This window comes from Podarcis filfolensis (assembly GCF_964270895.1).
Source record: "Podarcis filfolensis genome assembly, chromosome: 5".
NCBI classification, from domain to species: Eukaryota; Metazoa; Chordata; class Lepidosauria; order Squamata; family Lacertidae; genus Podarcis; species Podarcis filfolensis.
The window spans coordinates 6,131,917-6,158,991 of record NC_139608.1 but is presented as its reverse complement, the minus strand read 5'-3'; the positions used below and the strand labels follow the sequence as shown (position 1 = coordinate 6,158,991).

General features: G+C 44.8%; 1 protein-coding gene and 1 long non-coding RNA gene across 5 annotated transcripts in view; one reads left to right on the top strand and one right to left on the bottom strand.

Moving 5' to 3' along the window:
• The window catches only part of LOC310762276, a 466,366-nt gene that overhangs the window by 128,695 nt on the left and 310,596 nt on the right, over positions 1-27,075 (top strand). The gene's annotated exons all lie outside the window — the stretch shown is intronic.
• On the bottom strand, positions 431-24,645 carry LOC310762208 (cytochrome P450 2J2-like). Of its 3 annotated transcripts, none has more exons than XM_083612900.1 (9): positions 23,837-24,623; positions 20,051-20,213; positions 17,352-17,501; positions 16,628-16,788; positions 13,214-13,390; positions 11,632-11,773; positions 2,550-2,737; positions 1,960-2,101; positions 431-653 (listed from the first exon to the last, which is right to left on the bottom strand). In XM_083612900.1, the coding sequence occupies exons 1-9, from the start codon at positions 24,002-24,004 to the stop codon at positions 460-462; spliced, it is 1,485 nt and encodes a 494-aa protein (XP_083469026.1). In that variant the 5' UTR covers positions 24,005-24,623; the 3' UTR covers positions 431-459. The 3 variants fall into 3 exon arrangements, with proteins under 3 accessions (XP_083469026.1, XP_083469027.1, XP_083469028.1); XM_083612901.1 differs by lacking the exon at positions 23,837-24,623 and adding an exon at positions 20,850-21,072; XM_083612902.1 differs by lacking the exon at positions 1,960-2,101 and having other exon boundaries at positions 23,837-24,645.

Here is a 27,075-nt window from a genome sequence, read left to right as displayed (position 1 = left end):
AGGTAGTGATTCTAATCAACTTGGATAGCTCAGAAAGAGAATCAGATAGGTTCATGGAGGGTAAAGCTATCAATGGGTACAAACCACAAGGGCTGTGTTCTGCCTACACTGTGGCTATGGATATCACTTTCTGGAAATTGTAAGTGAGGAGAGTGCTGTTGCATTCAGTTTCCTGTTTGGAGGCTTCCCACAGACATCTGGAGGACTAGACGGGGCCTTTCTTGCCTGGTCCAGCAGAGTTCCTCTTATGCCTTTGTACTTTTATTAAGAAACAGCAAAAATAAATGTGCAAGCAACTGACACCTTCACATGGCCAACAGCATGCTGCCATCCGGTTTGAATATTGTGAGATGGGTTTTACACTAAAAGGGAAAAAGTGTCTATTTTAAGCAATGACAGAAGTTTGAGTAAAGTAGGACTAGAGGGACACTGAGAGGAAAATGGTGCTTTTAAACAAAATCAGAGGTTTGCATTGCCACGGGGAATAGCACAGAGTTTATAAGGATGGGGATGTGTTGTAGCCCCTAGTAAAGGCTCTTGATTGAGTTCTTTCACTCCTTCTGGCAGCTGGAAGCTGAATGTTCTCAGCAGGCTGGTCAGGAAGATGAAGATTTCGATCTTTGCCAGCTGCATTCCCAAACATATGCGAGACCCTGAAGAGGAGACATGGGAAAGTCAGCAACTGAGTAATAATTTACTTTTCAGTGTCAATTACTTCGCAGCTATAAAACATGCTATACTGTATAATACTTTGGAGAACTAGACATAGGAAAGTGAAATCATGAAGAAGAAGAAGAAGAAGAAGAAGAAGAAGAAGAAGAAGAAGAAGAAGAAGAAGAAGAAGAATTTGTTATTTATACCCCGCTCATCTGGCTGGGTTTCCCCAGCCACTCTGGGCAGCTTCCAACCGAATATTAAAAACATGATATAGCATTAAACATTAAAAACCTCCCCAAAAAGGGCTTCCTTCAGATGTCTCCTAAAAGTATTATAGTTGTTTATTTCCTTGACATCTGCTGGAAGGGCGTTCCACAGGGCAGGCATCACTGCCGAGAAGGCCCTCTGCCTGCTTCCCTGTAACCTCACATCTTGCAGTGTGGGAACTGCAAGAAGGCCCTTGGAGCTGTACCTCAGTGTTCGGACTGAAGGATGGGGGTGAGGACGCTCCTTCAGGTATACTGGGCCAAGACCCTTTAGGGCTTTAAAGGTCAGCACCAAAACTCGGAAACAGAGTGGGAGCCAATGTAGGTCTTTCAGGACCAGTGTTATATGGTCTCGGCGGCCACTCCCAGTCAGCAGTCTGGCTGCCGCATTCTGGATTAATTGCAGTTTCCGAGTCACCTTCAAATGTAGCCCCATGTAGAGCGCATTGCAGTAGTCCAAGGGGGATTTAACTAGAGCATGCACCACTCTGGTGAGACAGTCTGTGGGCTGGTAGGGTCCAGGGAGTCCTCCACACCCACCCGCCCCCTGTCCCCCAAGAACAGTACTCCTGTCTTGTCACAGTTCAACCTCAATCGGAAGTGGGATAGTTTAACTGCAGACTCAATTCTGAGTATAGTTTCATAGCAGGCTAAATTATATTCCATGAAAAGAGGTGGGGGAGCTTTAGCCTTGTCACCTGAAAAGAAGTTGGATGGCATCCAGCAGTGACGTGTGACAGGGAGCAACCCTGGTGCTGGCAGTGTTACCTCTCTCAGGGACAGGGCAATGGGGTGGCAAGTGTGAAGTGTGAATCCCATAAGGGTTTGGGTACCTGTGAGTCCAAAATCACCCACCCAGAAATTCCCTAAATTATCAAGAGCCTTGCCCCATCCTGCTGACCAGCAGTGCCACTCCTGCCAAGGGGATATTGCATCCATTCTGGCCTACTCTCTTGCTGCTGCTGATGTCATTTCCTGGAAGCCAACCAATAAGCATGTCTATAGACCACAACTCAGCTTGGACTTTTGCATTCACCTGCACCAAATGGCAGATATTCTTCTCTGTCCACAAATTGTCCATTCTTGTCCAAGAAATGATTTGGGTTGAACTCTGCAGGAGTCTCCCATCGTGTTGGATCAAGAAGAACAGAGCGCAGATCAAAAAGAACGGCAGTCCCCTGCAAAGAAGAAAGAATTAACTTGGAATGCATTCAGATCAGCATTCAGACCAACAGAGGATTCTCCCTCACTCTCCCAGGACAAATCTTTGCAGAGTTCAAACTGAATTGAAACTCAGGGTTTTGGGGGGACAGGTGGGTATTTAACAGTGGTCATATTCATCCTCAACTTTTTTCTATTTAAAAAAATATTTCTATACAAGCAGAAACACAGCAGGGCCTCCCCCAACACCTGTTTCAAAAAGGCCTCGCTGAGACCTTTGGCCACTGCATGCTCCTCTGAGGTGCCACATGGCCCCAGGAATAGCACTAGTGAAACATGTCTGCAGCTGGAACTCCTGTTTTAGACTACACAGGAAGTTCCTGCATGGCTGGGGGCATCTCTGAATATCCAACCTACTCATAGACTCTTTGGATACAGGCGTGCAGTTGTATCACTCTTCTTTACCTTGGGAAAGAGAAAACCACGCATCTTCACATCCTTTGTACATTGCCTAGGAACCCCCATAAATAAGGCATATTTAAAGCGCTGCATTTCATGAATCACAGCATTGGTGTAGGGCAGTTTCTTCTTATCTTGATAGCAGATTGTGTGAGAAGAACCTAAAGCATCTTCTATTTCCTTGTGGACTTTATCTGAAGAAAATTACGAAAACAAAAGTTTTATTTTGAATATATAAACTTCATTCCCCCCCCCCCCCCCAGTACTTGGCATGGACAGTCTTAAAGGGCTAGAGCGGTAGCCAGAAGCTCAAATGGAAAACAGATAATCCAAAGTTTGTTTTGTTTAAAGGGAACTGCATAACAAGGAAGATTAGGAGCCTCACCAATTGTTGGGGTGGATCTACACACAGGGGGTGGACTGGGACCACTATAAATAAGTCAGTAATTAAATTGTTATAGCAAAACAAAAGAAAAAGCTACGTAAAAATTGCATAGAAATTTCTTTTAGTCTCTGGCGCCATCTGGTGTTGCATATTTATAATGCATTGAAAACTTTTCTGTCTAATGTAGCTGAGTTCTTGGCAGTGACATAGGAAGGGAGAGGGGGCACAGCGCTCTGGGTACCATCCTGAAGGGGGCGATATTTGGCACTGGGCCCCTCACCCACGTGACTCCCAAGCCAACGCTAACACAAGTGGTACAGTATCGGCAAGCACTGTCCCCCTGCCTGCCTCCCCGGCTCATTGCAAGGTGGGCCAGGTCCTGCTATCCCTGCTTGTCTATGTCCCGTCCTTAAAGGCTCCTGCAGAGGTGTAGCTGTGGCTCCCCTCCCCCCCCCCACCATCACATCCAGAGCGTCTTTGCAGGGCTTGCCGGAGCATGTTGCTTTTGGTTTCCCCGCAGCCCTCATTTAAAAGCCTGCCGCGCACAGTCCAAAGTCTTTGCTGCTTTTGTTGGGGGATTCAATGAGCTGTAAATTATCCCTTGAGTTTTACTTGGCAAACTGGGGGGGAAACCCCAGGAGTTACTTCTTCTTTTGTCTTTGCCCTCCAGTACTCAAGAGATGGTGAAGGAAATGAATTGCTGAGAGGAGAATCGCATTGTTCTGTTCTTTGGGTTTTTCAACTCTAGGAGGAGTGCGGTTTGCCACCCAATTTTGTTTTGCTTTTTTCCTTCTGGAAGTGCGTCCCAATGATTTCCTGCCTTTACTTTGGATACAACCCAGTAAGTTTTGCTAATAGGAGAGGAAAATAGATATTCCCCCAAAATGCAGTTTTAGCAGTTTCTGTTGTGTCTCTAGGCTCATCCTCTCCTGTTGTCTTCTTCTGCTTATTTTTTTAAGCACCAACCACTTGTCTTCTGGAACACGGTGCACTCCCTTCATCACTGAGTTGCCCTTTTTGAGTTAATTCTCTATTTCTGTGATGGCATGTGTGCATGTGACAAGAAGAGCATTGTACATGTTTCCATGCTACATTCACACATTACGCTTCCTGCTGTTTCATTCATGCATGCCTTTCAAACTAAGGTTGAATGGCGCTTTTTTCCATTGCCAGATGAGAAGGACACTTTTCAGAAAGCTTTTCACTGTGACTCCAGAAACGCTTTATGGACAGTGGATTTGGCCCCTCTTGGATCTGATGTGATACTATAGATTGCTGAGAGAGAGAGAAGACGGTGGTCCAGGGCTCCTGTCCATCGCTCTGAGCATGGGCATAGCCGGGGGGGCAGTGCCCCCCCCAGATACACAAAAATCATTTTAAAGCCAGTAGCACATGTGAAAAGGTTCTAGGCGTCCTGGTGGGCCTCTTCTTCAGATTTCAAAGAAGGAAACAAAGAATTAGGACCGTCGAAGAAAAAACAAGGTTTTTGGAAAAAAACAATAAGGATCTCGGATTGGAAAGCTCACAGGCTCCAGGGCCAGGTGCAGGAGCTCCCTAATAGTACAAGATGGCACTCAGAATTTACTCCTGTCATGTTAATGGTTTGAACTGACGTCCAAAAAGAAACCAAGTTTATCATGTGTTAGCAAAACAGAATTTGGGCATAATTTGTCTGCAAGAAACTCATGTTACTAGACTGCATAGAAAAGTCCTCCAGAATAAGAGACTTGGTCAGGAATTTAATTCATCTGACAAAGTGAAGAAAAGAGGAGTGGTTTTCTATGTAAAAGAAAAATGGAATCCTAAAATGATATTTAAAGATGAGGAGGGAAGATATATTGCAGTAGAAATTAATGCACAAGGTAAAAAATATCTGTTGTTGGGAATTTATGCACCAAATGATGGTAAAGCAGAATTTTGTAAGAACCTGGAAACAAGACTTCTGGACTATCTGGATTACAAATTGGTTCTGATGGGGGACCTGAATGGAGTGACACCAACACTTATGGCTAGAACACAGAGACAGAACGTAATGAATGCTATCAGATTACCAAAGGCTTTTTTTTTGAATGGTGGATAAATTTGATCTGTCAGACATATGGAGAGTGAGAAATACAACAGAAAAAGACTTCACATTCTAGTCAGATGGAAATCATTCTTTTCACAAAGTGATTATTTATGGATATCCAGAGACTTTGTTCCCAGAGTAAGTAAAACTGAAATATGTCCAAAGACTTGCTCTGATCATAATGCAGTGTTTTTGGAAATGAAAATATTTCTGCAGGGATCCTACAGATGGAGAATGAATGATGATTTGTTGAGGAATGAACAGATGATTGGGAAGGTCCAAAAGACTCTAAAGGATTACTTTGAGACAGATATGAATTCTGAGGTGGAAACAAGAGTCGTTTGGGATGCAAGTAAAGTGGTGATGAGAGGATTCCTCATACAACAAAATTTGATTAAGAAAAAGATACAGACGGAGAAAAAAGATAATATCCTGTCTCAATTAAAAGATAAAGAGAAGAATTTGAGATCCAACCCCAAGAATCAGCAGATCCAAAAGGAAATTAAAGCTTTACAGATGCAATACTCTCAGATTATAAACCAGGAAATAGAATGGAAAATAAGGATGATGAGACAAAGGAATTTTGAATCTGCAAATAAATGTGGAAAATTGCTTGCTTGGCAGCTAAAAAAGAGACAGAAACAAAGTACCATCACTAATATTGTATCAGAGGGAAAGTCTGTGGAGAACCCTGCAGAGATAAGAAGATATTTTCAGAAATATTATAAACAGCTGTGCAAAAATGGAAAAGAAGATAAAGAAAAAAATGAGCAATTTATAAAAGTAAATGGATTGTAATGAAGTAAATTACAAGAGAAGAGGTTGAGAAGGCAATAAATCAGATGCAGCTTGGCAAAGCCCCAGGCCCAGATGGTTTGTCAGCAAAGTATTATAAGACTTTGAAAGATTGGCTTCTTCAGCAGCTGATGGACGTAAGCTGATGACAAGTTCAACATGTGTCAACAGTATGATGCAACAGCAAAAAAGGCAAATGTTATTCTAGGCTGCATCAGCAGAAGTGTTGTTGTTGTTGTTTTTGTTAATTGAATTTATAAACCGCCCTATACCTGGGTGTCTCAGGGTAGTTCACGGAATAAGAAGTATAGGGAAGTCATAGTCCTACTCTCTTCTGCCTAGATCAGACCACACTTGGAGTCCTGTGTCCAGTTCTGGGCACCCCAGTTTAAAAAGGAAATTTACACATTGGAACGTGTGCAGAGGAAGGCAACCAAGATGAAGGGTCTAGAAACCAAGCCTTATAAGGAACAGTTGGGGGAGCAAGGGATGTTTAGCCTAGAAAAGAGGAGAGGAGAGATGATAGCCATCTTCAAATACAGTGGTACCTCGGGTTACAGATGCTTCAGGTTACAGCCACTTCAGGTTACAGATTCTGCTAACCCAGAAATAGTACCTCAGGTTAAGAACTTTGCTTCAGGATGAGAACAGAAATCGGGTGGTGGTGGCAACGCGGCGGCAGCTGGAGGCCCCATTAGCTAAAGTGGTACCTCAGGTTAAGAACAGTTTCAGGTTAAGAACGGACCTCCAGAAGAATTAAGTTCTTATCCCAAGGTACCACTGTACTTTAAGGGCCATCACATGGAAGACGGAGCAAGCTTGTTTTCTCCTGCTCCGGAGGGTAGGACTCGAACCCATGGTTTCAAGTTACAAGAAAAGAGATTCCACTAAACATCAGGAAGAACTTTCTGACAGCAAGAGCTGTTAGACAGTGGAACAGTCTTCCTCAGGAGTTGGTGGGCTCTTCTTCCTTGGAGGTTTTTGAGCAGAGGTTGGCTGTCCATCTGTCATGGATGCTTTAGTTGAGATTCTTGCATTGCAGGGGGTTGGACTAGATGACACTATGGTCTAGTCTGTGGCTGAGGCATTGCTTTTGGTAACATAGGGAGCTGCCTCATGCCTAGGGGTGTCCGGCTTTCTTGGGGGTGGTGGCTCTCATTGACAGATTTCAATTTCAATGTTGGGGGGGTTGACAAAAAAAATTGTGCACCGGGTACCTCCTGACCTTGCTATGCCTCTGGTTCTTGGTATGGCAAGAGAATGTTCTCTCAACATCCAAAGCATTCAGAGAGAAAGGAAGAAGTAACCCTGAATTTCATGTTGTAGATACATTATAAAAACTGAATGTGCTTCGTAAGGAAGAATGAATCTGGTAACGTGAAGGACAGAAGGGGATATGTGTGGTCCTGGCTGAATATTGGGAGGGGGTATATTAAGGATAACATCTTAAAGTTTCACAGGTATAAGGTTCACCCTCCTCCAGTACTTAGTAGGGATAGTGTTAAGGGGGACAGAGCAGTAGCAGGAAGATTCAGTCTGGGAAAATGGATATTGTCAAGCTTTCTTTCTTTTTTTCTTTTTTTTTCCTTAAAGGAGCAGCATAACAAGGAAGACAAAGAGTCTTCATGAATGATTCTGAGGATTGTGCAGTTTGAAGAGAATGCTGGGGTTAAAGAAGATTATATAATTACCATTATTATTCAGAGTGTTGAGAACGCTCTGAAGACAAATAAGACAAATAAGTTGTATTGGAGGAAATATGATTTGAAACTATGATTGATGATTATATGGTTAGATGGCGGAAGAATAACTCAACTTAAATGTCAGGGGACTGCCATCGGAACAAGGGAGGGAGGCAGGGGCGCCGCTGGGATAGAGGGAGCCACCAAACTTCTGAGGAGCAGTTCCTCGTCCAGCGGTGGGGAAAGCCACACCTCCAGTGGTGAAGAGAGGGAAGGGGCCAGCCAAGAGAGGAAAGGGCTCAAGGATGCTGCTGAGAGCCCAAGCGCCTCACTTAGCCCAGCTTGCACAGAGGGTGAAACGCAAGGAGGGGAGGAGGCGGCTTGGGGTGCCAAAGTTCTTATGTTGGGGGAGAAGCTGGAAGGGGCCACTCCCGGATTCTGCAAGTGACTAAGATGGACATGAACTTTTTAGATCTGCATTGTAAATAGTTTGCACAATAAAACCTGTAAAAGACAGGTCGGAGTCCTGCCAGCTTACTCACAAGCAACCACCACCAGTACCTGACAGCAATCTGGAAGTCATTGCAGTTGCTTGCTTGTAGCAGGGAAGAGCAGCCCAATGAGTCTAGAGAAGGGAAGCTGGAGGAGCAAGGAGCTGCAGGCGGAGGCGCTGAGGAAATTGTGGCATGGAATGTAGCGGCCCTGATGCAGAGGAACGCGGAGCTGGAAACGCACATCGCTGACCTCACAGCCAGGCTGGAGGAGCGCAGACTGCAGGAGCAGCAAAGCAAGGCAACTCTGGTGGGGAGAAGGATTCCAGCACTGGTGAGTATATTTGGCGGGAACCCCCAAGAGTACCTTGCTTTTAAGACTGAGATTAAATATTCCCTGGACTTGCAAAAGAAGGAATTTGCCAATGATGAGGATAGGGTGGCATGCCAGTTTCATGCTCGTGAGGTCGAGTTCCTGGGGTACTGGCTGTTGGATAGGGGACTTGCCATGGATCAGGAGAAGGTGAAGGCTGTGTTAGACTGGACAAGCCCCAAGATGAAGAAGGATGTGCAAAGATTCCTAGGCTTCAGCAATTTCTACTGAAAGTTTATCAAGAACTTTGCACATTTGTCGGTGCCTATAACTGATTGTGGGAAGAAAAAGTTTCTGTGGACTAAGGAGGCGCAGCAGGCCTTTGAAAGCTTAAAGAAGGTCTTTGTGTCAGAGGAGCAGCTGTTGCATGTGGATCCTTGTGGGTGAAGACAGACGCTTCTGACAAGGCCATCGGGGCAGTCCTGTTACAACAAGACGCAGGGGGAGATTGGAGATCTTGTGCAGAACAATTCGGAGCAAAATTACACCATTTATGACAAAGAATTGCTGGCCATTTATGCGGCTTTTAAACAGTGGAGACACTTTCTAATTGTGGTGCAGCAGCAGATCCAGGTGTGGACAGACCACAATAACTTGGAACATTGGCACCGCGCATGTGCTCTGTCAGAGGCAGATTCGATGGGCGGAGTTTTTTTGCCAATTTTGACTTTAAGATCCACTACGTTCCTGGAGAGCAGAACGTGAGGGCAGACGCATTATCCAGGAAGCCAGAGTACATGGAAGATGAAGGGCCCCCCATGGCCAAACAAATGTTCCAGCGGAACAAATGGACCTGTGAGGGAACACTGGCAGGGGAGGCAGAACTGGTTAGACTCACCAGAGATGATGATTTTGCTCAAGGGAAATTTAGGGAGCTCAAGGAGGGATGGGAGCAGATGAGGGCTTTGAGGAGAAAGGGGGGTTGTTGTTCTACAAAGGGGCACTGTATGTACCGGGAGAACCCTTGCGGGTCAGAGTCCTCAAGCAGCTCCATGACAACCCTACAGCTGGGCACTTTGGGCAACACAAGACCATGTTGTTAGTTACACGGGATTTCTGGTGGCCCAAGGTAAGGGAGGATGTGCGGGAGTATGTCCGAGCGTGCAACATGTGTCAAAGAGCAAAGAGGGAAAGGGCGGCCCCAGCTGGGCTGCTGGAGCCCTTACCAACACCGGGGAGACCTTGGGAGGTGGTGTCCATAGACTTCATGACAGACCTGCCCATGTCCCGAGCTAAGACAGCAGTCCTGGTGGTGGTGGACCTGCTGACCAAGATGTGCCACCTTGTGGCGTGCTCCCATGCGGTGTCAGATGAGGAAACCGCCAAGTTGTTCCTGGACCACATCTTTTGGCTGCATGGGATCCCTTCTAGGGTAATTTCTGACCCTGGAAGACAGTTCACCTCACATTTCTGGCACAAGTTCATGGGTTTGTTGCAGGTAGAGGTGAGCTTTTCCACAGCCAGACACCCACAGACTAATGGACAGGCGGAAAGAGCAAATGCCATTTTGCAGCAGTACTTGCGCTGTTACATTAATTAGCGGCAGAACGATTGGGTGGAGAAGCTAGCACTGGTAGAGTTCATGTACAATAATGTTGAACATGTGTCCACAGGGAGGAGTCCCTTTCTTGCCAGTTATGGGTGTCATCCCAGGACCTTTCCAGGGCGGGAGGAGGATGAATTGAGTGTACCAGCTGCAGAACAATTCGCACAAGAGATGGAGGCCATGCACCAACAGCTCAAGATGACTCTGGAAAGAGCCAAGGAAGTGTACAAGAAGGTGGCGGACAAACAGGAGACCGGGGGAGGTTATCCGGGTGAAGGACAAGGTGTGGTTGTCATCTCAGGGGCTGCCCCTGAGGGGGTGTGCAAGAAACTGCAGCCTAGGAGCATGGGTCCCTTTGAGGTGACACAGCAGGCCAACCCAGTAGCGTTCAGGCTGAAGTTGCCGGATAACATGAGGATACATCCAGTGTTTCACAGGTCTTTGCTGTCGCCTTACAGGGAGGGGCATAGCTTCCTGGAGAGGGAGCAGGGGGTTCCCACCCCACCAAGCATAGAAGAAAGGGAACTATGTAATGAAGTAACTGAGATACTTGACTCTAGGTGGAACGGACACCAAGTAGAGTACCTAGTTGCCTGGGAGGGGGCTCCCAGTTCAGAAAATGCATGGATCCCAGCAGGGAACGTGACTGAGAAGAGAAGTTCCTCACTCTTTTCCTGCACAACCCCAAACCTCCGAAGTTGTTTTTTGGGGAAGTGTTTGGACCCACAGAGGACAAGGGGGACTACGAGGGATTCCCAACCTCAGGGGAGGGGAAGGGAATAGGGGACGAAGTTGCCGAGGTCTCTGATGAGGAGGAAACTTCCTGGGATTTCCCGCCAGGGCCGGGATGGTCGGAGGGGAGCAGTTTTTTACTCCACAGAGGAGGACGACGATTCATTCCTTGGGTTCCCACCCTCTCCTGCCAACGCCAGTGAGTGGGAAACAGCTCTAGACCCCACCGATGGGGCTTTTTTTTGAAGGGGGTTGGATGTCAGGGGACTGCCATCGGAACAGGGGAGGGAAGCAGAGGCACCATTGGGATACAGGGAGCCGTCAAAACTTCAGAGGAGCAGTTCCACATCCAGTAGTGGGGAAAGCCACACCTTCCGTGGAGAAGAGAGGGAAGGGGCCAGCCAAGAGAGGAAAGGGCTCGAGGATGCTGCTGAGAGCCCAAGCGCCTCACTTAGCCCGGCTGGCCAGGAGGCACACACGCTACTTCCATCGCCCAGCTTGCGCAGAGGGGTGAAACGCAAGGAGGGGAGGAGGAGGCTTGGGATGCCAAAGTTCTTATGCTGGGGGAGAAGCTGGAAGGGGCCACTCCAGGATTCTGCAAGTGACTAAGATGGACATGAACTTTTTAGATCTGCACTGTAAATAGTTTGCACAATAAAACCTGTAAAAGACAGGATGGAGTCCTGCCGGGTTACTCACGAGCAACCACCACCTGACATTAAATAACTGGAGAAATGTTATAGTTAAATGAAAATCTAAGCAGGAATTTGCACAGCCGGTGGAAATTGAGGAAAGGATGGGGAAAGTATGTTATTGTTTCTTTTCTCTCGTTCCTTTGCTGTTAACACCTTGAACGAGGAGTGGGAGATAATCAACTTTTAAATTTGTTGTAAATTTGAATTAATTTACCGTCAATTTCCTAAATTTTTTGGAAAATCAATAACAATTAATTGACACAAGAATTACAGCCCACTCTAGAAATCAAAGGAAGCCCTGCACAGGTCTCCCTCTCTCACCTTGGATATCTGGATGACTTGCCAGGAGGAGAAGTGCCCATTTCAGAGAACTGGTGGTTGTGGATGTCCCTGCTACAAAGAGCCCGGAAATATTAAAAGCCATGTTTTCTTCATCATAGGTGGACTCTGGGTCGTTTTTGCTCTGATTTCAAAAATGGGGAAAGTGACATGCCATTTACATGCATTACAATCTGTCCATCAGCACTTATTTTATCTTACTCCCCCTGCTCCTGTTAGCATACCACCAACACATGCTTCATGAGGGGTGAGATGTCCTCTTACACTGCCTGAGGTGACATAGGAAGGTGCCACCTCAACTGCCCTGCTGTCACTGCCACCCCCCTTACTTTGGTCACACAGCAGTGCCACAATGTGGTAGCAACAACAGTGAGGACAGTGAGGTCTTGCAAGCGTTTGGTGAAATCTTGCAGGAAGCTGCCACCGCTCCACTTCTCCACTAGTGGCTGGCTAGGATGCCTCCTGTTGGCATTCCACTGCCCAAGGCAGCTGCCTCAGCCTGCCTCATGGGTGGGCTGGCCCTGTGCTTCGTAGCTGGTTGTGACAAAAGATCCATGCACACATTCCTGTGTACACAGTGGTAGCTGCTGGTGCTGCATTTGAGAATCTGTGGGTTGGGGTAATAATCCAACACTGGCAGGTGATGAGGGATCCAAAAGAATTTCTCTGGCAGCAGATATTCAAAATGTGCATTACTTATCACTAAACATATTTAACCATTCTTTAGTCACCATAGAGTATTCAAAGATTGTTCCAAGGAGGCAAGATGAAAAAATATTTTGACCTTTCTAGTGTAGGAATAAATGAGGTAGGAGTTTGAAGTCATATTTAGTTTAGGAACATTTTCTTTAGAATTTGTTTGGTCCCCTGCTGATGAAAGTGAAAGTGCATCATCTTGCTATGAATTGTAATGTGTAATGAAACAGCTGCCACAATCCGCTAGGTGAGTTGGCCATTCATACTATTTGGGCATTCTTTGAGAGCCAGTGTGGTGTAGTGGTTAAGAGCGATAGACTCGTAATCTGGGGAACCGGGTTCGCGTCTCCGCTCCTCCACATGCAGCTGCTGGGTGACCTTGGGCTAGTCACACGTCTTTGAAGTCTCTCAGCCTCACTCACCTCACAGAGTGCTTTTTGTGGGGGAGGAAGGGAAAGGAGATTGTTAGCCTCTTTGAGACTCCTTCGGGGAGTGATAAAGCGGGATATCAAAACCAAACTCTTCATTCTCACTGGGCACCACAGGCAACATTTCAGTGGTGAGTATGTTCCCATGAGTTTTACAGGGGTTTTCAAACGTTTTTGCCCACTGCCCTGTTGGATCCATCAACTGATCTCCAGTGCCCACAACCCTAATAATAAAAAAATTATTCAGAATAGTGGTTTGCACAACTCAATAAGAAAAATAATAATCCAATAAATCTGGGGGAAAGTAACTCAATGTCATTTTCAACTGAGATTCAGGAAAAAAAATATTGGTGTCCTTGGAAGAGATTAGCATTCACTTATAACAGGGAATATAATGATTCCTTGGCTGAGCAGCATTCAGTTTCAAAGCAGATACTTACTTTCTCCATCTGAAGTAGATAGAAATCAATGAAATCCTGTGGATCATGCAGAGACTGATTCTCCTTATGCTTCTCTATCTCCTCCTTTGCAAATGAAAGCACCATCTCTGTGCAGGACAGGGCCTTCTTGTGGGGTCCTGGGAGATGTTTCATGAGCCATGGGAGAATTTCATAAAGCTAAAGGAAAGATAGCAGAAATATTGCCATTACCATGAGGAAACTTAGTCATGCAGTTCATGAGTCAATTCATTTGAATTAGTACTTAAAACATGACCAAAATTATTCTTCAGAGCTAGCACATTGGTTTGAGTCTTCCTGAGAAGAAGGTAGGAGTCTGCAGCTTCTCTTGGATCTCACAATGACTGGTTCTGGGAAATATCTCTAGCCGAATATGTGAAAGAAAATTAGAGTCAAAGTATTTTTCTAGCTCCCAGGCTTCATTCAAAACTGGGCACAATCCCAGGCTATTTGTTAGGAGGTGGGGGTGGCTGGAGAATATAGATGGGGAGACATTCAAGTCAGTTCACATTTAAGAGTGAATTTGCCAAATATGCAAATTGAAACACAGCCATCCTTTGAAATGTGCAGTTCTACAAATCTTACAATGCGGTTTTATAATTTATCTTTCTTAATTTTATTTTATTTTATTTTATTTTATTTTATTTTATTTTATTTATTAAATTCCCCAGTTCCCCAGTCAAGAAATGCCCATCTCTTCCTTCAAAAATTCAAACAAAGGTGAGAACTGTTTCCTAGTTCTGCTGGATCTCTCAGCGGCCTTGGACACCATTGATCATAACATCCTTCTGGACCGTCTAGAGGGGCTGGGAGCTGGAGGCACTGTTATACAGTGGTTCCGCTCCCTTCTCCTGGGCTGTGTCAAGAAAGTGGTGGGGGGTGAGTGTTCAGACCCCTGGGCTCTCACTTGTGGGGTGCTTCAGGGTTCCGTCCTCTCCCCCATGCTTTTTAATATCTATATGAAGCAGCTGGGAGAGATCATCAGGGGGTTTGGGCAGTATGCCGATCACACCCAGCTCTAACTCTCTTTTAAACCAGAACCAGTGAAGGTGGTGAAGGTCCTGTGTGAGTGCCTGGAGGAGGTTGGAGGATAGATGGCAGCTAACAGATTGAGGTTGAATCGTGACAAGACAGAAGTACTGTTTTTGGGGGACAGGGGGTGGGTGTGGGGGGGGACTTCCTGGGCCTTAATGGGGCAACTGCGCCCCTGAAGGATCAGGTGCACAGCCTGGGAGTCATTTTGAACTCACAGCTGTCCGTGGAGGCACAGGTTAATTTTGCGTCCAGGGCAGTGGTCTACCAGCTCCACCTGGTACGCAGGCTGAGACCCTACCTGCCTGCGGACTGTCTCGCCAGAGTGGTGCGTGCTCTAGTTATCTCCTGCTTGGTCTACTGCAATGCGCTCTACGTGGGGCTACCTTTGAAGGTGACCCAGAAATTGCAATTAATCCAGAATGTGGCAGCTAGACTGGTGACTAGGAGTAGCCACCGGGACCACATAACACCGGTCCTGAGAATTCTGCAGTGGCTCCCAGTACGTTTCCAAGCACAATTCAAAGTGTTGGTAAAGGTAAAGGTAAAGGGACCCCTGACCATTAGGTCCAGTCGTGGCCGACTCTGGGGTTGCGGCGCTCATCTCGCTTTATTGGCCGAGGGAGCTGGCGCTTATCTGCAGACAGCTTCCGGGTCATGTGGCCAGCATGACTAAGCCGCTTCTGGCGAACCAGAGCAGCATACGGAAACGCCGTTTACCTTCCCGCTGGAGCGGTACCTATTTATCTACTTGCACTTTGTGCTTTTGAACTGCTAGGTTGGCAGGAGCTGGGACCGAACAATGGGAGCTCACCCCGTCGCAGGGATTCGAACTGCCGACCTTCTGATCAGCAAGTCCTAGGCTCTGTGGTTTAACCCACAGTGCCACCTGCGTCCCTCAAAGTGTTGGTGCTGACCTTTAAAACCCTATACTGCCTTGGTCCAGTATACCTGAAGGAGCGTCTCCACCTCCATCATTCAGCCCAGACACTGAGGTCCAGTGCCAAGGGCTTTCTAGCGGTTCCCTTGCTGGGAGAAGTGAGGTTACAGGGAACCAGACAGGGGGCCTTCTAAGTAGTGGCACCTGCCCTGTGGAATGCCCTCCCTTCAGATGTGAAGGAAATAAGCAGCTATCTTATCTTTAAAAGACATCTGAAGGCAGTCCTGTTTAGGGAAACATCTTAGTGTATTTTTTGTCTTTGTGGAAGCCGCCCAGAGTGGCTGGGGAAACTGAGCCAGATGGGCGGGGTATAAATAATAAATTATTATTATTATTATTAAACCTTTAACAAGGGAGCTTTTCCTCTTTCCTAGTTTTCTCATGAAAGATAAATTGCATTTTCTGAATAAACCTCTCTAGCAAACACTTCGGAGGTTGGGTCTCTTCCATTGCCTTTCCTTACAAGAACTTTGTTCCCAATAACAAAGAATATTAAATAAGACAAATACATATCCTGGGTTTGCATCATGGCAATCTGAGGTGAGAGGGTGGAGAAAAGAGCCGATCCCCCTATAAATAAATGCTAGCCAAGAGATCTCAGAATAATGAGAAGGAGGAGGCAAGGAAGAGGCAGGAGAGAGAGAAGGGGGAGGCAATGGCTAATTCATTTCTGCATACCGAGGTTTGAATGGGACATTTAAAGCAGAATGTGGTGAATTTGACAAGGCTCTGGGTGAAATTGATCAGGAGGAGGGAGGCAAAGCGTGCCTCTCAACACAGTTCCACTTGAGATTTTCTTTGGCAGGTAAAAAAAATTCTTATTTTAACAGAAGCCGGTGAGGGAGGGATGTGGAGCACAGCAGGATGGGAAGGAAAAGTGTTAAAGTTTGCCATTTGGTGGCTCATTGCAGCCAGCAGAAGAAAAGGGGACAGAGAAATACATTACAGTTAAGAAAGAGAAAGGAAAGAGGGGAAATCATCTGATGTCTTACCTCCCCATGGCTCCAACATCATGCGGGAGCCTGTCATAGGAGCATCTGGTCACATCCAGGGCCACAGGCTGCCTGGCTCCACCCACGCTATGCCATAGTGTAATTCCCTTCCTGAGAAAATTATTTTGTTCACTTCTGCTCATTTATGTGGGCTGTAGATGACTTGTTCTGAAGGCCATTGTTCCATTTCTAGCCTGCCTTTCCTCCAAAGAGTCCCAACTTGTGGACCTAGTTTCATTACTCTCTCTTTTATATTCATGGTAAGAAATTGATTAGGCTGTAAAATAGCCCTTATCTCAGATTAGATTTAAACCTCATCTCACTTCTCCAACAGTCTATCCTCTATCATAATGGAATCCAGAATGCTGAGTGGGAAATATATGGCCCCTGGGTGACTTCTCTGAATCAGCAGGAATGAAAATGACTACTCACAGCATGAACGAAGCTTCCTATAAATTTTAGGGAGAAATTCATGGCTTCTATCAGCTTCTGGAACCTTTCATCTTCAAGAGCAAACCGGTGCCCAAAAGCCACAGCACATATCACGTTGGAGACTGAATTAGTGATGGGCAAGGAGGGGTCAAGTGGTTGTCCTGCAAAATAAAGTCATACTAATGTTAGTTCAGCTGCTCCTGTTCATACTGAGAGTGGGATTTCATGGTGGCCAAGAGAATTGCTGGGATCTCCAGTAAAGGTAAAGGTAAAGGGACCCCTGACCATTAGGTCCAGTCGTGGCCGACTCTGGGATAGCGGCGCTCATCTCGCTTTATTGTCCGAGGGTGCCGGCATACAGCTTCCGAGTCATGTTGCCAGCATGACTAAGCCGCTTCTGGTGAACCAGAGCAGCACACGGAAATGCCGTTTGCCTTCCCGCCGGAGCGGTACCTATTTATCTATTTGCACTTTGACGTGCTTTTGAACTGCTAGGTTGACAGGAGCTGGGACCGAGCAACAGGAGCTCACCCCTCTGCGGGGATTCGAACTGCCAACCTTCTGATCAGCAAGTCCTAGGCTCTGTGGTTTAACCCACAGCACCACCCGTGATCTCCATTAGGAACCAAGAAAAACATATCACATTTCTTTCTAAAATGGACAGAGGTAGTACACAAATATATCTTCATATGCCAGCTCAGCACCATCACCCCTCATTACATACCCTTTGAACGTGCAAAAATCTCCACGAGCTGATGGGCCTCCTCTGCTATTTGCTGCTCCATGCCTTTCTTCCCCAGTCCCAGCTTCCGCATAGTAACTACACCAAAGCGTCTCTGTTGCCTCCAGGTGTGACCATTGGAAAATGGAATACCTATGGAAAATCAATGAGAAATTCTTCCTTACAGAAATTAATGATACAATTAAGTTACCAGCCAAGAAGAAACTTTGTTTACTGAAGTTCATGCCCTTGAATGTGCAAGCTATTCAGTATCTTAAGATTACAATTACAAGACGATGGGAAGTCTGTCTCAGTGTATTTTGCAGGTATCTCTGCAATATAGGCCAGCACTATTTGCTTCACACAATGCCTAACAGAATCTCACTTTCTATTTCCTGTCATCATTCAGAAAATTATTAGTGATTCACCCAAATGTTTTGGTTATTTGTTGGATAATAGAACAGAAATCAGGTGGTCCCAGAAGGTCCTGCATAAAACGAGAGATCTCTGGACAGCTCTGCCAATTTCTGCCATAAAGACTGAACCTGCAGATATCACATAGCGGGAAACACCTGCTGTTATTTTCAGTCACAACCCCAATTCAGCTAAGTTTTCCACACTATTTTCAAAGATATAATTTGGCTGATGTGTGATGTCAACAAGTTATTTTTCTACTGGCCAAGCCAGACTGGTATTTTATTGAGGATGTATTCTGCAGCATATTCTTGACATGACAGTAGTGCATTGATGGTCAATTTATTCTGCTTTGTTAGTTCTGTGATGCTTCCTGAATGCTACCACATTATTACTGTGTGGGGAAGCTATATAACAGGGAAAGCAGGACAATACCATAATAAGTTTGTGCATTTGTGGTTTTCAGCAGGAAGGTAAGCGATATGACTGAATGGAAATTAACCAGTATGACAACCTCAAATTATTTGCAGGCAAAATTGAAAATGGAGTTGGATATAACACCCTTGAAAGAATTGAGCACAAATCATTATGAATGATCAATACAAAGTTTACTGGAGGATGCCTAAGCTAGGCTTGCCATATGTTGGGTTAAAAGTCTGATCCATAGTTAAAAGTAGAAGTTGGCAAATGTGTCCTCTTTTTGGCTCTTCCAAATATGGCAACCCTAGATTCTTAATAAGACGGTATCTTCAGAAGACTGTCACCTGCGGAGTACAGTGATTGACGATGTATAAAGGGAATGAGATGATCTTGCAGGCATCTTGAACCCAAGTTGTATAGGCCTTTCTACACCAAAACCACCTCCTTGAACTTATCCCAGTAGCTAATTGGCAGCCAGTGGAATTCTTTCAACAGTGGCTAAAATGTTGGCTATATCCTGCCCACATGAACAATTGATCCACTTCATTTTTCACCCTGACTAACCTCAAGGGCAGCCCCAAATACAGCACATTGCAATAATCTAGCCTGGAGGTTGCCAAACCTGGTCCAGAAACCACCTTAGCTGTCTTACTAGCCAAAGCTGCCTTGCCTGATGAAGGTGGTAGAAGGCCGTGAGGTGGCCTGGAGCAACAAAGATGGATCCAGAAGCACTTCTAGACTATGTGCTGGTTCTCTCAGGTGAAGTACAGACTTATCCATAGCAGGCAACTGACCAATTATCTAGACTCAAGAACCACCCACCTAACATGCCTCCATCTTACCAGGATCCAGACTCACTTTATTGGTCCTCATTTAACCCACCACCTTATCCAGCCCATCCAGAGCTTGCATGGGTTCTCTCGATTCAAATGTTACAAAGCAATAGAGTTGAGCATCATCAGGGTGTTAACGACATCTTGCCCCAAATCTGCTAATCACTGCTGCCAAAAGCTTCATGCAGAAGTTAAACTGAATTGGGGACCAAAGGGTAAACTGTGACAAACCAGAGCATAACTGCCAAGGGATTGAAATAAAAGCACCCAGTTCTATTCTATGAAACTGACCTGGAGAGAGGATCAGAACCACTGTGCAAAATAGAATTGCCAGTGAGCAGCCTCTCCGTTCTGAGGAAGTGACTAAGACTAAATTAGGTGCCAAGCTGGCACCAACACTGTCTCCTTCATTAAGGACATAGAGGTGCCAGGTATGAACAAACCTTGCAGGCCCAACCCATTTGAAGGAGTGCCCACTTGCTTCCCAGTCCTTGGGTGCCAGTCACCCACCTCAATCTCCAAAAGGAAGGTGTGGGGGATGTATCACTTAGCATCTTAGCTAGCATTTAGCTGTGTGTCTATTACCTATTCTTATGTACCGATTCCACCTTGTAAGCTGTGTCTTGGCAATGTTCTGATCTGATGTTCTGATCTGATGTAGGCATCAAAGCCTTCAGCAGAAAAAGCAGAGAGTTCAAGCCCTTCATCCAGCGCTGAGGGCCAGGACGGTCAATGCATTGCAACTGCAACAGGAAACAAGCTTCTACCTGCAGTTCAGTCTAACCACAGTGCAGTACAATTCTGACTTCCATAAAGCACTTGTTAGAGTAGACTAATGGAAATTAATAGACCCACATTAGCCATGCCCATTAATTTCAGTGGGTCTTCTCTGATAAGAACTGGCACTGCATAGAACCCCTATTTCCTGTTCAGTACAACATTAATAGAAAACCTTTGTTCTCTTTTTCCAGACAGCCACTTAAATGTTTTCTTCAGGGAAAGTACCAGCAGAAATTCTCATTCTTCACTACTTACCCTTTCCGTTTGCTATAGTCATAAGGAAAGGAGTCTGTGGTCGGTCTTCAAATTCTTCAGAGTGGTCAATGAGCGCTTCTTTCACTGCTTGGAATCCAGACAGTATTATGAAGGGTTGATATCCTGCCCAAAGGGTGTAAATGTTTCCATATTGCTTTGCCATCTACCATTTGGGTCAAAAGAGAGAAGAGGAATGCTACGTTCAGATAGTTATTTCAACCTAATATGTGAGCTTCAGCCTTCCTCGCCTCTTAAGCATCTTACTATATTTTCTTCTCTTGCCAGCATCTCCTTTTCTTTCTTTCGTTCCTTCCTTCATTCCAACCCATTTGTTTTACTCCCTCCTGCTCGTGTTTTCCCTGCATGGGATCAGAGCAGCAGAGAGACACTTCATAGTCTCCAGCCATCTGGTGACAGGCAAGTAGATGAGCCAGCCATTGCCAGAGGTTTCTTCATCATCACCATAACAACATTTTGTGCAGGGATGTGGAAACTGGAGCCCACCAGATAGTGTTGGACTGCAACTCCCATCATCCCTGACCATTGGCCACGCTGGTTGGGGCAGATGGGCATTGTAGTCTGGAGGGCATCGAGTTCGTATAAGCTTGGCTAGAGCACTGGGTCAGGTTTATGACCCATGGTGGGTCACAACAGCAGAGGCGTAGCAAGGTCAGGTGTTACCTGGTGCAGAATTTCTTTTGTCACCCCCGCACATTGAAATTTTTGGGGAAGGTTACCCAAAGTTGTGGTAAGGAATTAAGAAGAGGATAGAATTAAGTGGGAAGGAATTAAGAAATACCTGTCTGAGTAATTTGGCTTATAAATGTATTAAACAAACAAACAAACAAATTAAATATTGTCTCGTGTCTTCCCTGGCTACATACGAGCTACAAAAGTCCCATGGCTTTCCTGGAAATAGATAATGATATCCTGCTACACTGCCAAGTGAACTTGGTGTCCATCCAAGAGGAGAAGAGGAGAAGTGCATAGCATTCTGGGCCATGTTGCATCACACATGGGAAGAGTGGGAGGACAAGCTCCAGAGTATATTGCAATAAACTATTTCATTAGCTCAGCTGCTTGTTTTGTGTGGTGTCTTTCACATTTAAGCATCCTTCATCCTGCAGATACAAACAACACACATAATAATAATCTAGAAACTAATATAAAAGGACAAGAATCTGATTAATAATGAAAAGCACAAAAACATAAAGTAGGATAATTACAGCATGGGGAGCTAGGTGAGATCAGGAAAATACACATGCCAAAATGTTGTTGCATTTTCTCTATGAGAAGTGTTGACTAGTAAGTGGTAGCAGGATCAGCCTGTGCACCCTTCCTGTCTCAGTGCCATTAGTCTCACAGCTGCAGCTGGTGCTTTTAAATGACTCTCTGATGCTGATTTCACAGACCTGGCCTTTTGCTCTTGCTGGGAGTATTACCTGGAGATTAGCATTTACAGCAGAGATGCATTTTGCTGTATTAGTCTTTGAATTGCTTTTTTAAAAAAGTGTTTGTATTTCCAATGAACAAGATGAAGACTTTTCCAAGCTTAAAATCTTGAATAGCATATGCAGGTCTGCAACAGATACAGATAAGTGCTGCCATGAATGAATGCAGAGTGATCTTTGTGCTCACTCTTTTTAAAATGCATTTTCTTATGTGTCTGTGGTCAGTGCTGTGGGGTTTCTTTTTATATATAATGTTCATATACACCAGAAGTGATGGCTCTAGAAGATTTGAAAGAATGGAGGTAAAGATTTTTCATGTTAATTCTTTGGTTGGTTATAAACATACGCCAAGGAAGCACATAACATGTAACAGTATACACAGTGGCGTATGAAGAGGGGGGCAGAGGGGGCAGGTGGCCCTGGGTGCCACCCTGGGAGGGTGTCAAGATGGGCCACTGCCTCCCCCCAGCTGGGGCTCGGCGAAGGGCACGCAAGCAGTCAGTATGGGCGCTTCTTGCGGCATCCGTACGAGCTGCCACTCACGCATGGCATCCCTATTAGTATTAGTATTTGATAAGACAATCAAGATGCCCATCAGACATCCCTCAATGCAGAGCATCTGGGCAAACAATGACAATTAATACCAAGGAAATTCATTGATCTAGGACAGGAATCCCTTCAGGAACTTCCCTTGACTGCTATTTGCCTACGTGTTCTCAGACAAGGGGGATTAAGGAGGCAGAGGAAATACTGGGAATCTTTAGGAGAGCCAAAATGACTTTTGGATTGCTCTCCTGTACTATTTTAGACATGTGGTTTATATACTTACGTATGTGTGCTTTAAAATATGGTGCTGTTAAGGTGCTATACTCAATATGCCTGCAAGTCTGGAAAATTCAGCAGTGGCCAGAGGATTGGAGAAGACCAGCTGGCATACTAGAGAGTTCCAGAAAGACATCTACTTCTGCTTCATTGACTATGCAAAAGCCTTTGACTGTGTCGACCACAGCAAACTATGGCAAGTTCTTAAAGAAATAGGAGCGCCTGATCACCTCATCTGTCTCCTGAGAAATCTCTATGTGGGACAAGAAGCTACAGTTAGAACTGGATATGGAACAACTGGTTGGTTCAAAATTGGGAAAGGAGTACAACAAGGCTGTATATTGTCTCCCTGCTTATTTAACTTATATGCAGAATTCATCATGAGAAAGGCTGGGCTGGATGAATCCCAAGCTGGAATTAAGATTGCCAGAAGAAATATCAACAACCTCAGATATGCAGATGACACAGCCTTAATGGCAGAAAGTGAGAAGGAATTAAAGAATCTTTTAATGAGGGTGAAAGAGGAGAGCGCAAAATATGGTCTGAAGCTCAACTTCAAAAAAACGAAGATCATGGCCACTGGTCCCATCACCTCCTGGCAAATAGAAGGGGAAGAAATGGAGGCAGTGAGAGATTTTACTTTCTTGGGCTCTATGATCACTGCAGATGGTGACAGCAGTCACAAAATTAAAAGACGCCTGCTTCTTGGGAGAGAAGCAATGACAAACCTAGACAGCATCTTAAAAACCAGAGACATCACCTTGCCAACAAAGGTCCGTATAGTTCAAGCTATGGTTTTCCCTGTAGTGATGTATGGAAGTGAGAGCTGGACCATAAAGAAGGCTGATCGCCGAAGAATTGATGCTTTTGAATTATGGTGCTGGAGGAGACTCTTGAGAGTCCTTTGGACTGCAAGAAGATCAAACCTATCCATTCTCAAGGAAATCAGCCCTGAGTGCTCACTGGAAGGACAGATCCTGAAGCTGAGTGAAATATACTCAGAGTCAATTCAACTCAGTACATAACACTGAGGCTCCAACACTTTGGCCACCTCATGAGAAGAGAAGACTCCCTGGAAAAGACCCAAATGTTGGGAAAGATGGAGGGCACAAGGAGAAGGGGACGACAGAGGACGAGATGGTTGGACAGTGTTCTCGAAGCTACCAGCATGAGTTTGACCAAACTGCGGGAGGCAGTGGAAGACAGGAGTGCCTGGCGTGCTCTGGTCCATGGGGTCGGTCACGACTAAACGACTAAACAACAACAACAAGTGTGTTTACCTTGTTTAATTATCAATATTTATTATGTTTTTTAGACCTTAGAACAATTGGTAATTTCTGAATGCACATTTTCAACTTTCATATGGTTTTAATGCCCTTGTACGTAACACAGCAGCAGTGCCTGGAATGAACAACTTCAGAGTACCTAGTTCACTGAATTTATTAAATATCATAGTTGTTAAGGGAAATGGGTAAAACAATTGTTCATATTAGACTGAGTTAAAAATAAGTACCTTAATAAAAGTATCATCACAAAGCTTCACCCCAATCCGCCACACGCCTCCAATGAGAGGAAGCTGGAGAGGTCCAGGAGGATAGTGCCTGTTTGACCAGAGCTGTTTCAGGAAGTGCAGAATCAAAAGAACCACCAGCAGAACAATAAAAAATACCCCTATTTCCATCCTTCTCTTGCTTTCTCTTTCTCCTGGATACTTTCTAGGATGCCTGGTTAAGTTCAACACTCTTTCTCTAAGGAGATCTTGATTTCCTCAGAGAAATCAACATTTCTCTCGCTTTATATACTCTCTTATTAAAAAGGAATAAGCAACAAATGTTCTGACATCATATCCAAGTAACCTTGGACTATGATCCCAAGTCATGTGCTAGAAACACTATAAACATTCTTACATGTGTCACTCAGATGACAGGAAGTCTGATTAATATGAATTGCAATTAGAATTTTGGCCAGTGTACGACTGATTTGTGCTAGAAACATTGGGAAAAGATGTACCATACATTCATGAAATAAAATTGCATATGGAAAAGGCCCGATGCAAATGCCCATGGGAAGCCCTCAGCCAGGACCTCATGGCAATAGCCCTTAATATAGCTATTAATGATAAATTAACACATGCTATTAAGGTAAAATGGGGAATATACAGGAGATACGGAACGTGTTTGCAGAATTTGTGCTGCTAAAACAGAAAGGGGTCAAACTATCACAAGAGGTGTTGAAATTTGGGGAGGTTGGATAGTTATAATGGAATGGTCTCGGGGGTAGGGTGCACATTTTTATTCTTATTTATTATCACTTTGTCAAAATCGAAAATAAAATTATTTTTTAAAAAGTAGCAGCTGCTGCCCAAGAAAGAGAAATGGCTGTTGCGCAGTGGTAGGACGTGAATTGTACATGAAAAAGACCCAGCATCTCAAGGTTGGGCTCGACATGTTCTCTAAAGAAGAAAGGAGGAGGTGGAGGGAGGAGGAGTTTGCGGTGAGTTCTGGCACCTGTTTTTCTAGAAAAATAGTACTGTCCCCTATCCATGGCATCTCCGGGTACAACTAGGAGACAGTCTCGTCTGAAGTTCTGGATAGCCACAGCCAAGTCAATGTAGATAAGACTGAGCTAGATGGAACAATGGTCTGATTTGGCATATGTTCAGAATGCTAGGGAGTTATTTTTAAACTGCAATATTAGGTGTTCAGGTAGAATGTATACCACAGATCAGCAAAGCTACCACCAGGGCTAAGAAGATCCCAGCATGCTTAACAAGCAACATCGAAGAAATTATCAGAAGCAAGTAGTATTCCTTCAGAACATGGAAATCCCATCCAAATAAGAAGAAGAAAAGAGCACAAATTTTGCCACAAGTTTCTCTGGAACACAAATGGGCACAGTGGGAACCAGGGGGCACACAGTCAAAAGGAGTGTAGTAGTGAAAGTCTGGTTCATCTTCCAGAAAACCTCCCACCGCCAGTGCAAAGCATCTGCTGTTCAAAATGCAGTAATTTGGGGGAGGTTTTTTCACCATTTACTGGATTATCCTCAGGCCAGCAAAATCCAAATTCATTGGAGGAAATGTACAAGATCACTGTTCTTTTCCCCCTCTTTGTTTTAAAATTTTGCTTTATTGTTCATTTATACCTATATACAGCATGAAATCATAATCTTCTTCAGTCAAATAAACATATCATTGATTAACAAAGTTACATTAAATTTTGGCTATGTATTTTCTTCATGAACATATAACTTCCCATCCTCTCCATACAGCTATCCTTTTAATAACATATATTACATAATTTTGTCATTGTTACTTAATAAACCATTCTGTTTATTCATTACAGTTTAACAAGCATGTGTTTTCATAAACGGTCTCAGTCAATTACAATCATGGGGTGCCTGTCCAGACCCATAACTTCCACTACCTGCTCTCACTCACTAAACCACCTCTCAGATATTTACTTGTCTTCCTAGCTCCTAACTGTTCCTGACTCAGCTTATTTCGCTACACTAACTCAACCTACCCACAGACTCTATCCCAATTCACTCCCACTCCAACCAACCACCCAACTCCCAACGAACTCCCCCTCTTTGCCCCTCCCAGAGCTGGTTTTATAGTCCTTCTGACTCCACCCCCCTGGGTTCTGATTGGGTAACCTGTTTAACTATTTCACCTCCAGCACTCTCATATGTTAATGTCACATACCTCCCCCCTTAAGAAGTTTCGATTCAGGAGAGTTAACTTCTTAAAGTTACACTCCTCATCAAACAGTTTTGTTTTGTTTTTTTCCTATATATATACATACATAAACAAGTAAATTGTTGATTGTCTCTGTTCATCCTTCACTCTCTGGTTTTCGTGATAAGGCATCTGCTACAATGTTCAAGGATCCTTTCACACTTTTGATGGTAAAATTGAAGTCTTGTAGTAATAGGACCCACCACAGCAACTTACTATTACTCTTCATCGATCGCAGCCATATCAACAGTGAGTGGTCTGTACATAACACAAAGCCTCGTCCCCAGATATATGGCTTCAATCTTTGAAGGGCCCACACAATTGCCAAGCATTCTTTCTCAATCATCGAGAGGTGCTTTTCTCTAGGCAGTAACTTTTTGCTGATGTAGGCAATTCGATGCAGGTCTCCCTCTGGTCCTGGCTGGCATAATACAGCCCAAATTCCGGCGTTTGAAGCGTCTGTGAACACAGTGAATTCTTGATTGTAGTCTGGCACTGCAAGAACGGGTCCTGACATCAAGGCTCCTTTCAATGCGCTGAAGAACTGCTGACAGGCTGATGTCCACTTGACTTGGTCTGGCTCCTTCTTGCGCGTAAGGTCAGATAACGGCACTGCTAGTTCACTGAAGTTTGGAATGAACTTCCTATAGTACCCTGCTAGTCCTAAGAAAGTGCGTACCTTCCGTTTGGAAGCAGGGGTAGGCCAGGTGGAAATGGCCTCAACCTTTGCCTCTACTGGTTTAATTACCCCTCCTCCGACCATATGTCCTAGATACTGTATAGTCGCACCACCTATCTGGCATTTGTTCGCTGTGATAGTCAACCCTGCCTCCTTAAGTCGTTGTAAAACTAGTCTTAAATGTACTTTATGCTCCTCCCAGGTCACACTGAACACTGCAATATCATTTAAATAGGCGACTGTGCATCTGCTCAGTCCATTTAGAATCTTGTCCACTAATCTTTGGAACGTGGGCACATTTTTTAACCCAAATGCCATAACTTTGAACTCATAG